Source organism: Megachile rotundata, chromosome 12, assembly GCF_050947335.1.
Source record: "Megachile rotundata isolate GNS110a chromosome 12, iyMegRotu1, whole genome shotgun sequence".
NCBI lineage: Eukaryota > Metazoa > Arthropoda > Insecta > Hymenoptera > Megachilidae > Megachile > Megachile rotundata.
This window is the reverse complement of record NC_134994.1, coordinates 2,243,330-2,257,413: the sequence shown is the minus strand read 5'-3', so window position 1 is coordinate 2,257,413 and position 14,084 is coordinate 2,243,330. Positions and strand designations below refer to the sequence as shown.

The window sequence follows — 14,084 nt, the reverse complement described above, 5'->3', positions numbered from 1 at the left end:
TGACAAAATTGAAGAGTATGCGTCGCTGTATGAGTGGAATGATGTAGCGAAACGTCATTATGCATTATCAAAATTAACCGGGGTTGCCCAAAAATGGAGGGATAGCTTACCTGTGCGAAGCGGTACGACGCGCACATGGGATCAATGGAAGGAATTGTTAAGAGAAGCGTTTCCACGAGACGAAAGTTGTGTAAAGAAACGATTAGACGCGCAAAATTATACTAGAAAACCAAATTAGAATATTACTGAATATTATTATGAGAAGCTTGCAAAGTGCAACCAAGCGGGGATGACTGACGCTGAGTCGATTGAATGGATAGTCCATGGATTGAATAATCTTCGTTTTCGTGATTATTTGGGACCGTTGCACCAATATGACAAACCGAGTAAATTGTTACCAACCTTAAAGGGTGCCACACATTTGTTGCAGGATCACGTGACACACCTTAAAGGTGAAAGGAGGCGACCTAACAATACCGACACACCGGTGAAGACAACGTGTTTCAATTGTAAGAGAGAAGGGCATACTGCGAAACAGTGCGACAAACCGAAGGGAAATCGCTGTTTCCGATGTGATGAAGTTGGACATTATGCCAAATATTGCAAGTCGGCTGCAGTTTCTGCTAAGCAGCATGTAAGCAAAGAACAAACGCCGGTAGCGAAAGGTAGCGTTTTGCATATACAACCAGGTCAGAATCACGCTAAATATTTTAAAGATGCATATATTAATGGTAATCACATGAGGTGTTATGTCGATTTGGGTAGCTCCTGTGTCGCTCTACGCGAAGATGTTGCCCAAGAGGCTGGTTTAACTTATCTAGAAGGCAGCTTTGGTCAGCTTACAGGCTATGGTGACGGAACGGTTACCCCAGTCGGGATGATGACGGCAAGAATTACAATCGATGGCGTAGAAGCGAGAGCCCAAATCCACGTGGTACCGAAGAAATGCCAAGTAATTCCACTGATCGTAGGTCACCCGTTTACAGAACAAGAGGACATAGAAATAATTAGTAGGCCAAATGAACTGATTATTAAAAAGGTTAATCGTCCGATCGAAGGTGTCGAGTCGGAGAGAAGTAAAACTCCATTGTGGAGTACCGAAGAGATGATTATTCCAAATAATTATTTGGGATGTATTGCGGCGCATACGGAGATCAACAATCAAGACATTTGCATTGAAGGAGGCGTGAGAAATGATGGACAGCTAATACCGAGGTGCATAATATCAACAGATTCGGAGGGAAGGTCTCTGATTCCCGTATTAAATATTTCGGGAGCCGATCTACACATAAAGGAAAGGACGGCACTTTCACGTGGAGAAGTGGTAGAAGAAGGCCACGAACCAGCGGACAGAGAGGTGAACGTGGAACCCATAAAATTGGATGAAGTCAACACGGATTTACCCAAAGAAGAAGCCGAGCACGTCGTGAGTATATTGAATGATTTCAAGGATCTAATTGCAAGAAATATCCGGCAGGTCGGTCATACAAATATGGCGGAGATGAAGATTTCACTGATGGACGCAACTCCTATAGCCCATCGTCCATATAGGGTGTCGCAGTACGAGCGACGGCAAATAAACGACATCGTTGCGGAACTGAAACAAGCGGACATCATAGAGGACAGTGATTCCCCGTTCTCAAGTCCTGTACTGTTGGTGCGAAAGAAGACTGGCGATGTGAGGATGTGTGTTGACTACCGGGCATTGAATCGTCAGACAATTAAACAATTACATCCGATTCCCCATATTGATGATAATTTGGATGGTTTGCAAGGTATGAGTTATTTTACAACTCTGGATCTTAGTAGTGGATATTATCAAGTACCGATGGTGGAGGACTCCAAAAAGTATACCGCGTTCAGTACCGTGGACGGGCATTATCAATTCAAACGAATGCCATTTGGATTGTGCAATGCACCGGCGGTATTCCAGCGTTTAATAAACACCCTAATTAATAAGTTAGATTATGCGACTGCAATGGCATATTTGGACGATATTATTATATCATCGCGAACTATCCAGGAAGGTATAAGAAAGTTGATAGTAATGCTGAGGGCTCTACGTCAAGCCAATTTAACCTTGCGCTTAGATAAATGTTACTTCTTAATGAATAAAATTGAATATTTGGGTTTTGAAATTAGCAAAGAGGGTATCTCACCAGGAAAAAGAAAGTTACAAGCGGTATTACAGTATCCGATTCCTTGTGATGTTAGGGGTGTCAGAAGTTTTATTGGACTGGCAAGCTATTTTAGAAGGTTTGTGAGACATTTTGCTATGATCGCCAAGCCTCTTACTGAACTATTGAAAAAGGATGCTAAGTTTAGCTGGGGAAAACCGCAAGAAAATACAATACGCGAACTAAAGGCACGATTATGTAATTCTCCAATTCTTAAAATGTATAATCCAGAGGCTCGCACTGAAGTGCATACGGATGCGTGCGCTGATGGCGTAGGGGGCGTGTTATTGCAGGAAGATGGAGAGAAATGTTTACATCCGGTATCATATTTTAGTAGGAAAACAACAAGGGAAGAGACTAATTACCACTCCTATGAATTAGAAGCGTTGGCGATTGTGACCACGCTTGAACGGTTTCGCGTATACCTTTTAGGCATTCATTTTACTATTAGGACGGATTGTAACAGCCTGAAACTGTTAGCATCAAAAAAATACATGTCTCCAAGAGTAGGTAGATGGTTTATAAGGTTAAGCGAATATAATTATACAATTGAGTATCACCGCGGCGAAAATAATCAGATAGCAGATGCGCTTAGTCGAAATCCGGTCGAAAATCCAAAGGAAACTGATTTAATAGGTTTACCAGTTTTGGGTATACATATCTCAACAGACTGGGTGGCAGCAATGCAGCGGGCGGATAAGGAAATAATGGGAATTCGTGATAAATTGGAACAAGGAGATCAAAATACCTTCGAAAAGTTTTCAATGCGAGACGCGCGAGTATACCGAGTTAAGAAGGGTTATTGGCGCTTATACGTACCAGAAAAGTTGCGATACGAGATTGTAGCGGAAACACACAAAAACTTAAATCACGTAGGAATAGACAAAACGTTAGGAGCGATAAAAGAAGCGTACTACTTTCCTCGAATGCGAGAATTTGTTACGGAATATATAAATAGATGCATAAACTGTTTGTATTATAAAAACCAAGGAGGAAAGCAACCGGGATTTTTGTACCCATTAGAGAAAGGAGATTCTTCGTTTTCGGTTATCCACATTGACCATATAGGCCCATTCGTAAAAACGGCGCACGGCAATATGTATATAATCGCGGCAATTTGCGGATTTAGTAAATATTGTATGTTAAAAGCAGTAGCGAACACTAGTAGTGAAGAAGCAATTATTTTCGTTCATGAATTCATATCTCACTACGGAAAACCGAAACGCATTATCACAGATAGGGGAACGGCGTTTACAGCGAATGATTTCGAAACACTGTGTGCAAAATACCATATCGAACATGTTAAAACCGCCACCGCAACGCCGCGAGCCAATGGGCAAATTGAAAGATTAAATAGGCTAATTTTAAGTTGTATGTCTACTGTATGTAACGAAGAAGGCAGTGATTGGGATAGTTATGTTGCACAAACACAATGGTCGATAAATAACACTATACATCACGTTACCAAGCGTACTCCATATGAGATTGTATTTCATAAAAAGGGGATAGGTGTTCGTTCAAATCCATTAGAACGCGAAATTATTGAATTGAATGAGAGCTTAGATGCGCCTGATGAAAGAGAACCAGTTTCTAATTTGTTAGCGAAAAATCGCGAGAAACAAAAACAATATTATGATGCACGGCGTAAGAAACCTATATTGTATAAAATTGGAGATTTAGTTATGATTCGACACGATGCACCGAGCACAGGTCAAAGCAGAAAACTAGAAATCAAATATAAGGGACCATATGAGATTGTTAAATCGATAGGTAATGACAGGTATCTCGTACAAGACATCGAAGGGGAACAACAGAGCAGTAGGCTATATAAAGCTATAGTGGCAGTCGATAGAATTAAGCCAATTGGTAATAGAATGTAAGAAAAGGTATATATCTATATGTTAATGTTAGGTTCAAAACGTGTAAATTAGATTATGAGCCAACTGCTAAACGATAATTGTACTATCGGCGAGGGCGCCTCAAATGTCAGGAAGGGCCGAGTTGTTACAATTAAAATTCGCGCGCGCCTGTCGCGCAAATTCGGAAACCGAGAGGCCCGGCGGGAGCCTTCCGCGAACAGTCGTGACGCAGCCACCGACAAATCGAGACGCGTGTTATCCGTACATCTATACCTGATTAATTATAATTACCATTGTATTATTCTCAATAAACTATATATATATATATATATAAAAGAAAAGTGTAACAATACCATAATAGTAAAAGTTATTATAGTGAAACTATACTTACAATTAGACTACTAATACAAATACAGAGTCGACCAAATAATATGTAAGAACGGACTCAGCGTACTTCCTAACGGAAAAAGAAAAGAAAAATGTAAAATTGAATTGTTTTATTTGCAGCATAGTTTTCGAGAAAATTAAGTTTAAAGGTCCGCTGCGATAAGGCAACGTTATGTTCTATTGAGCGATGTAAACGCATGTAAAATTTCTGAAATCCTTATCAAGTTAACGCTATAAAAAGTTTAATTGTTCCGGTGTTTACCTTTTCATTTCAAAATTCTTGCACAACTGCAAAACTCTATTATTTATTTCTATTTTTATCCTCATTATACGACATATGAATGATTCGTCAAAACATTTTCACATTTTTAAAGCGTTTAATACCATTTTGTTTTCTATACCATTAGAAAAACAAATAGTTTTATTTTTAAAAGTACAATATTTATGATTAAAAACTACAAGATATATTATGTTATATTTCTCAATGCCACTAAATCAAAAATAGATTTATTGTAAGCGGATTTCCTCATTCCTTCGTAGGTTATTGAATTCCACCGATAAAAATTTGTTACGCCCATTTTTTGATAGTAAAATTCTTTACATTCAAAACATGAAATATAAAAATACACGTAGGTATTTATTAATGCCATTCGAAAAGAAAATTGATCATTTTGGGTATTTAATACCTATTTTCGATGGATCTGCGTAATTTTAAATATGTTTCTATTCAATTATTAATTTGTGTTAATCTTTACATAACATTTTCAACATTAACATTTACAAATACATTTTTAGTACATACTGCACCAATTTCATCAAATAATTAATGAAAGAGATGAGAGAAATAAATTCGAAATATAGATTAGGTTTTGTGAACAGGTCAACTTTTGATGCTGTGAGTATTAAGACATTTGGAACAAAGATGCCTTTTAAAATTATTATACATACATCAGAATTGTAATACAAAACCATATACGTATTCATTATTTACATAAAAGCATTAGAGTCGTTAATACAAGTAAATGTATTAATTGCATAGTAAAACATTCTAGTCTGCCAATATAACAATTATATGGAGGAAAAAGTTAAAATAAAAATTAAAAAGCTATACATGCGTATTGGACAATAATTATTATAATCGCTTAGTATATTTACTAATTAGTGTAATGTAAGTATTTAAATTTATACCGAAAAGGAATGAATTTCAAAAGTAAAAAATTGTACAAGAATGAAAACGGAAAATTGGTAAAAAAATTTCTAACAAAAATATTTTTACGTAACAATACATCATTTCATGTACAAATAACCGGAACGATTCTAATCACAAATTTGAATATTATAAATGAATTAATAACCCTATTTTCTCAGAAACACAGTAAATAAAAAACTGATTATGAGCTGAGATTCAAAAAACTCTGATATATACATTTTTCGTACTTTCCATAAGGAATTACGCGGTGCAACTATTCAACTATTATACTTTTTGTATCAACAGTAATCGGGGTACAGTATATCTAAGTTGGTTTGAGAGTTAGGGTGTAACCCAACAAAAATGGATGTAAAGTATTTATTGTAAATCGTAAAAGTAAAGTGAGTAACGAAAATATTGGAACACCTTTTAAAACGATATAAACATTTCTATTGTTGTATTAAGTAAATGATCTCAACTTTATTTTAGCAGCTACAGGAATTTTTAGATTTTACGCAAGTGTTGTATTAAGAAAATTGCAATTAGCAAACCAAAAAGTAAAAGCACATTTTTCCTACCTGTTATGCTGCGCGTCAACTTAATGCATACGCAAGCTGGTTAGGAATTGTGTCAGTGACTACTACTCCGATAATATGAACCAACAACCGTTGTAGAAGGTATAAGATAAACTTTATTTTGTACTTAGAAAAAATTCCCCGAGGTGGTAATGGACTTGTTGGAAGTAACGGACAAAACAAATGAACTGCGCTATGCGCGTCCGAACACGCATCACGATGCTTTGTCTAACAGTTACAGTTATACCTTCGTCAACGAAGCACCGCGCATTTTTGTAAAGACATTTTCATATTATTAAAGTATTTTCCGTTCACCTCAGCACTGCAGTTTATTTTCCCGAAGCTAATCCTAACAGGACTTTTAGGGGTGTTTACTCGTTAAGAGCTGGCGAGAGAATCTCTCTTGTCTAGCATGAGTATTTTCCACCAAAACTAAAAATATGGAGTGGGATTGGCATGTATTTGGGGGTAGACGAGCGACTTGTCAAAATTAACCATTAGATTGGTCGAAAAAATGTTCCGAGAAGGGGTAAGAACCGCCCTAACAAAATGTTCGAGTTCAGGTCAAAGTTGACCTAAAGAAAATCGACTACACCGTCGCTCGTCACCTAACGGTTGGACAGTAATAACCATAAATTATGTTGGGCCTTAATAAAAGTATAAAAATATATAAAAATTTCGAAGGTACAAATTGGCCCACAGTAAACCGCTGCTACGGTAACGGTCATTTTCAAGTACATTTTAAACAAAATAAAAATACGGTCTTAAAATACTAAGATTGAATCCCAACACTACCCTATTCCCACTATTAATTCTTGTGACTGTTCATGTATTTGTACCAATTACAAGAAAGTTATACTAAAAGGTGTTCGAATAGTTTCATTACTTAATCTAAATATCCCTACGGACATAAATAGTATTCGTTTCAGTATTATATTATTTTCTTAAATTTATATCACTCCTGCATCTGATATTGAATAAAAATTTGTTTGACTTCCTGTCTTTATGCCTTGGTATAATTATAGTTTTATTATTTAATCTTCAGCGAGATGTTATTCGTTAACACTGTAGACTATTGTGTGCCGTATCTTCTTATTTACCCACTTACCTTAATTCACTTGTAAACGTCCTCTACGGAGCTAATAATATCAAATCATACAAGAATGTAAATCTGTTGACCTTTTTAATATTTTCTTTTTTTTTTTAATAAAATATAGTCAAAACGGTCTTTAGAATTTAGAGTTTAGAGTTATTTTCGATGCCATTAAGTGTTACATTATGCAAAACACCGATTATACATACAGAAAGAGAATCTTCTATACAACGCTCGAAGATTTATAAATTTGTGATTTTGGAAATTTTTAAATTTAAAAATGTGAACTTTTCATGTTTTGAAATTTCTAAATTTGCAAATTCTGATTTTAAAAATTTATAAATCCTAAATTTAAAAACTTCACAATTTGTAAATTTTTGGATCTGAGAATTTGAAAATTAAAATAATTCAAATGCGGAATTTAAGATTGCTCTACGCCAAGATTTGAAAATGTATTTTATTGTACATATATATATATATATCATTTTGAATTTTCGAAATTATTGAATTCGAAGTAGATGTTAATTTACTATTAACATGTTTAGAAATAAAACACTTAATAAAATTAATTTATATATGATATTATTTGATGCAATAATTTAAGTATATTTAATTAATGTAATAATTGTTGTGTGATTAAGATGTGGAAAACAACAGTAACCAAGTTATGTACGGGCCATCGTCCAGACTGCCTGCTTTAATTTCCGAAGTATCGAGTTCTTGGACGCAAATTCAAGGTAAGAAATTAGATACATTATTGTTGTAATATTAAGAGTATGAGAAAATTTAATAAGGGAAACCAGGGGAAAATGAAACATTCTTTTCTACATATTTTTAAGTAGTTTTATGTAACATTTATGTAACTGGAAAATTCTATGAAATATTTCATATCTGAGACTTTGTTGTGCATGAAATTTCATACTTAATAATTAGACAAATTGGTAAGACCCGCTATTAAATTTTAGAATTTAGTTCCATAGCGAAGGGTCAGACCTTCGGTTAATTTCTTTACCTATAGCAGCAATAACACCCAAGGAGTCATTACATTGTGTCGACTATTTTAGTTTATTGCCTTACATCTAATTGCCAGAACCTTAAGCTTAACAGTAGAGTCCGTTATTTCCAGTTACTATTCATGTCGAGGTACTGCTTGGTTTTATTACTTGCTATGGTCATTTTTTTGGGAAAACCCCATGTTCGTCATACGTCACAAGCTTCCATTTCCACCCCATTAGAAATTAAGAATTTTTCCCTCACCCTCACCCTGTAAAAACTGTACGCATGTAACGCACTTTCATGTTCATAAGAAAAATGTCATTCGTCTCTTGACATTCGTAATAGTAACAACTTGCATTAGTTTGTATAGTCTCCAAGTTTGGAGTGGTCCTTCGAATAAGGAAATAGTTACAGACTGTAATAAACACAAATTTAGTCGGCGCACCACGTGCAATATTCACCAAAGCTCGAAAGAACTTATTTCAATCACGAGCGTTAACACAAATATTTTTTTTAACCGACTTCGAAAAAGGAGGAGGTTACTCAATTCGATCAGTATATTTTTTTATTCTACAATTTCTACATTTTAGAAATTATAAGTTTAAAGATTAAAAATGATCAGGTCTAAAAATATTTGAATTTCCAAATTGGTAAATTTATATATTCCTGAATTGTTAAATTATCAATTTTTCAAATTCTCAATTTGCGTATTTCAAAATTACTAATTTCTCAAATTCTCAAATGTGTATAGTCCTAAATTTCCAACTTAGCGAATTCGCAAACTTGGAAATTGCTCAATTTTTCTAATTGTTAAGTTTTTAAATTTTCACATCTCTAAATTCCAGATTTCCAAATTACCAAGCTACCAAATTATTAAATTATCAAATTATAAAAATCTAAATGCCCAAATTTTTAGTTGTCCAAAAATCTAGAACTATAATTTTCCGAAATTCCAAAATTCAATATTTTCGAGTTTGTAGATTTTCGGATTTAAGTGGAAAGTCCAAAGTAAAATTCTTGCGAATTTCATGTAGTTACGACAGAAAGAAGTCAACTTTTCTTAGTTTAACGTTTAAGTTTTACTAAAATTTCCCTTAATAGCTAGAAATACATACAATATTATTTATTAGAAATATACAAATAACATAACAAGCCACAATTATATGTATACGATGTCATGTGTTATTTTCAATATTTTTAAGTTTTGTAAATTCTTTCATTTTTTAATTTCTTGCAAACAAATAATACGTACTTCTTATAAATTCATATCCAATAAAAATATTCCATGTTCTCACATTTATTTGTTTTTTACTTTGTTCTCTGTTTGGGTTCCACGAAACAGTTATTAATTATTTTTTGAAAAAATATTTTATCAAACTCCTAAAGTGCCATAGTGTTTATATAGTATAGTTAAAAGCTAAATAAACATGTTACAAAATCACGTTTGTTTATTTTGTAATTGTTATGCTTTGTTAAATTAAATGTGTTTCACTTCGCCTTGGTTTCCCTTACATGAGTATGTAAATTATTTTTATTAGAAATATTGCATCGTTTATCATCAATAATGAAAATTATTTTAAAACTTTTATACATTTTTATGTGATGTAATTTGAATAAGATTTCTATTTGAAAAAATAAGATTTGAAGCTTCATTTCTGAATTATTAAGCAGAAACATGGACCAATCGGAGCGTGGAGATTATACGTGCCGAGAAGCGGGAGCGACAGCTTCGAACCTAGCAGCTGAGCGCGCGAAATCCTCGCGCTCTGATTGGTCCGTGGTTTTGCTTAATAATTCAAAAACGAAGCTTCAAACCCCATTTTTGCAAAGGAAAATCTTGTTCAGAATGACGTCCTCTACTACCCCTTTCAGGGAGTAACACTAGTTACGGGACACCCTGTATTATAACTAACTCGCGCACTCACTTGAGAAAACGATTACCTTAATTTAAATCATTAATAATGATTTTAACATTATAATTTAAATATTGCTTTTAAGAAGTACATATTTGTGCTAAGACTATTAGCATTTATTACTGTAATAGCAACAATTAAATGTCTTCATATATGAAAAAATAAGTTATTTTTATTTTAACGGTATTTGTTATCTTATTCATTTTTACATACTAATTAAAACCTTTATGCGCTTATGACACTAACCTCGGTATTCCTATTATGCTTATTTCCTACTGCAAAACACGTTCAGCTACAACGATAGAGTATGGTTACATGTAGTTTTATGTTCCATGGCTTATATACAGAGTGTACTAATTTTTTACCAGTAAACTTGATTAACATGTGCTATTTATAAAAATAAAGGAAGAATGTTATATGAACACGCAATTTCAAACATTTTGTTCAAGAATTATAACAAATATACAAGAGTTATAACAAATACAAAGTTTTACTACTGTGACACACCGTATGTAATATTGAAAAACAAAACTGTTCGAAGACATTTTGTATTTTTGTTATGACTTTAATGAAATATTTAAAAAGCTATATTAATATAACAACTTTTTCTTACTTTTGTGTATGAAATATGTTGGTAAAGTTTGGTGATTAAAAAGTGACACACCTTGTATGAACATAATGTACAACCATAACAAATGTAGGTCAGCATAAATCGGAAGGCTTTTGTTTGCAGGCAGTGTAACATTGCAGATAAACATAACTAACATTATTGTGCAATGTATATATTCAACAGAGAACTTGTTTCATCTCTACTGCAACTTACCAACACGTTTCGTGCTCTGCAAATTAAATTCTTGCGAAAATTTTAAAACTACAGTCGGTTACAAACATTTTTTAATCTCAGTATAATCTTATTTGTAGGATTAATTTAAATTAATTAATTTATTTAATTTTGTATTTAGGGAATCCATAAATGATAAAATGATCGTATGAGTTTTATGCCATTGCGTCATATTACAAAAAAATCTGAAAAATGTAAAATTTGATGTTACCGAAACACGGATATTTAATTGATTTAACTCGTAAATATTTGTAAGGATGGTCATATTTTACACATAACAGTTTAACAAAAATTATTAACGTTCGATTTCTCTCTTCACGTTTTCTAGAAAGTCGTCAACAAAATGCGTCTTCCTCAGGCTTTCCCCGAAGGTTTTATTGGGAATGCATCCCCACTTTGCATTTTCGGAAAAAAACAAACTCGCCGGTATTGCGGGCCTGGAAATCAACTGACAATGGACATCACCAAGGTGTTACACGCGGATTTTAACGAAATTTACACATGTGGTAGCTTTGCAAAAATCATTTGACACGTATTTTTTTATATCTGCGGACATGCATGTTGAGGGGGTGAAAATAGCCCTCAAAGTTCGGGGTTGAAAACACATTTTCTTTATTATTTCGGAAACTAGAGGGTGTAGGAAGGTGAATTTTTTTACATTGTGTAGTTTTTAGTCAGGAATTTAGTTAGTGACAAAAATTTCGGGAGAAATTATTTATTTAAATAATATATTAAAAAAGTGGACTTTTTTTTCAATTTTTCACCCTAAATGCAGTTCGAATTTTTTGCAGATTTGTATACTACAAATATTTGACTTTTAATAATTTGAACGGAAATGTTCCTCGTTTAAATGATTCGGTATCTCTGAAAAGAACTGGAGATTTGAGCAGTGCACTGTTGTTCTTTCTTGGTTCTTTTTACGTTGCTAAAGTGGAAGTGGGAAATTTCAGAAATTTTTATTGGTCGACGTAATCCAAAAATAGTAAGTAAGTAAGTAAATTATTCCGAAATATACTGTTGCAGGAAAGTGGGTGTATATAAGTATATGTATGGTAATTGTAAACCTATGTTTCTATCGGCCTAATCTAATGAAATTTTTAACCGAACGTATAAGTTTATTTATTAAGTTTACTAATTGCATCTGTTATGCTTTGTGCCAGTTTAACTTTGTTTCGATTTATGTGTGCTTCCTGCTTATTTGAGTTAAATATTTTCATTAAAATGTTTATAACATTAATGGGATTAACATTCATACTTATAAAAAATAAATTTTACAAATGTTCAAAAAGAGAAACAGTAATACAATTACCATACATATACTTATATACACCCACTTTCCTGCAACAGTATATTTCGGAATAATTTACTTACTTACTTACTATTTTTGGATTACGTCGACCAATAAAAATTTCTGAAATTTCCCACTTCCACTTTAGCAACGTAAAAAGAACCAAGAAAGAACAACAGTGCACTGCTCAAATCTCCAGTTCTTTTCAGAGATACCGAATCATTTAAACGAGGAACATTTCCGTTCAAATTATTAAAAGTCAAATATTTGTAGTATACAAATCTGCAAAAAATTCGAACTGCATTTAGGGTGAAAAATTGAAAAAAAGTCCACTTTTTTAATATATTATTTAAATAAATAATTTCTCCCGAAATTTTTGTCACTAACTAAATTCCTGACTAAAAACTACACAATGTAAAAAAATTCACCTTCCTACACCCTCTAGTTTCCGAAATAATAAAGAAAATGTGTTTTCAACCCCGAACTTTGAGGGCTATTTTCACCCCCTCAACATGCATGTCCGCAGATATAAAAAAATACGTGTCAAATGATTTTTGCAAAGCTACCACATGTGTAAATTTCATTAAAATCCGCGTGTAACATCTTGGTGATGTCCCTTGTGAGTCTCCTTCATATCTGGTCCCGAAACACTCTGACGGACTCCTTAATTCATGGTGACTCTAAACCAATTCCGACCATTATCCGCTCGCTCTTACATATTATAGACGTTAAACATACATAAAGAATATATGTATATCAAAAAGACAGTCGACCGTTGAATCTTGTGCGGGTCGGACCGAAAGTCAAGAAGTTTCGCGTGGAGTAACATAAAATATCCAATGCCCAGTGAACTCCAAACAAAATCATAAACCTATTCAAGTGAGACTCTGCACTCATTGAATTGACTATCGTAGAACAACCAGTAAAGGGTGGTTCTTAATATCAATCATATTGTTCGGTAAATGTTCGGTAATCGGTGAAGCGGACTCGGGAACTCGGGGGGGTTTTCAATAACCCGGTCAAATAAATTTTACATAGTTTATTTAACACAAGAAAAACCACAAAACGAAATTGCACACACTACACGCACACGATGACACGACGAAGAAATAATTAGAAAAGTACGATCGAAATTGGTAATGTTCGGTTTCGCGCACCGCCTGTTTACTGCTCGGGATTATAACGTCTTCTATTGACTCCGGTTGGCTTGGTACTCTCTCTCGCGAGGGTCGGGCGATCACTTAAATTCGGGAATCCACGGTAATTGTCGTCATCACGGCCCAATCCGCTGTTGCTTATTAGACATGACGACGACGGGAACCAATAAATTTCATACCGGTAACGGGGGGGTTCTCGGTGTCTCTCGATCCTTCGAGAACGCACCGAAAGAGATCTTCCGGTGCGTCCAGGAGGACGAGAGACAGAAAACTTCACGGTTGGGATTTGAATTCAGGGATCGCCCTCTCCTACTTGCCTAGATACGGAACATACCGCCCGCGTTGAATCACGGAGGGATTCAAAAAAAATTACGATTAGGATCAACGCGACGCGACACACTCATACCGCATCACATCATCGCTCGCCGCTATATTGCGTTTGTTCAGCTAGCTCATGGTTCGAAGTCGAAAATATAAACATTAGAGAGCTTCGATTAGACAAGGGAAGAGCGATGAGAGGAAATAATCGCGGTATCGGTAGTTCTAAGAACTAACGGGGCTCTCAGCTGATCGACGGTTGTACAATAGGTATTTACATTTATATGACGC

At 34.3% G+C, this 14,084-nt stretch overlaps 1 protein-coding gene across 7 annotated transcripts in view; it reads left to right on the top strand.

Annotated features, from left to right (window-relative positions):
• The window catches only part of Sk2 (Sphingosine kinase 2), a 295,374-nt gene that overhangs the window by 236,976 nt on the left and 44,314 nt on the right, over positions 1 to 14,084 (top strand). For 3 of the 7 annotated variants that reach the window (XM_076538000.1, XM_076538004.1, XM_076538002.1), the window contains exons 2-3: positions 431 to 1,775; positions 7,922 to 8,017. The exons of 1 other annotated variant lie outside the window; for it this stretch is intronic. In XM_076538000.1, coding sequence (XP_076394115.1) covers positions 431 to 1,775; positions 7,922 to 8,017 — 1,441 coding nt within the window. The remainder of the gene's footprint in view (positions 1 to 430; positions 1,776 to 7,921; positions 8,018 to 14,084) is intronic. 3 more of the 7 variants (XM_076538006.1, XM_076538001.1, XM_076538005.1) reach the window with 1 other exon arrangement.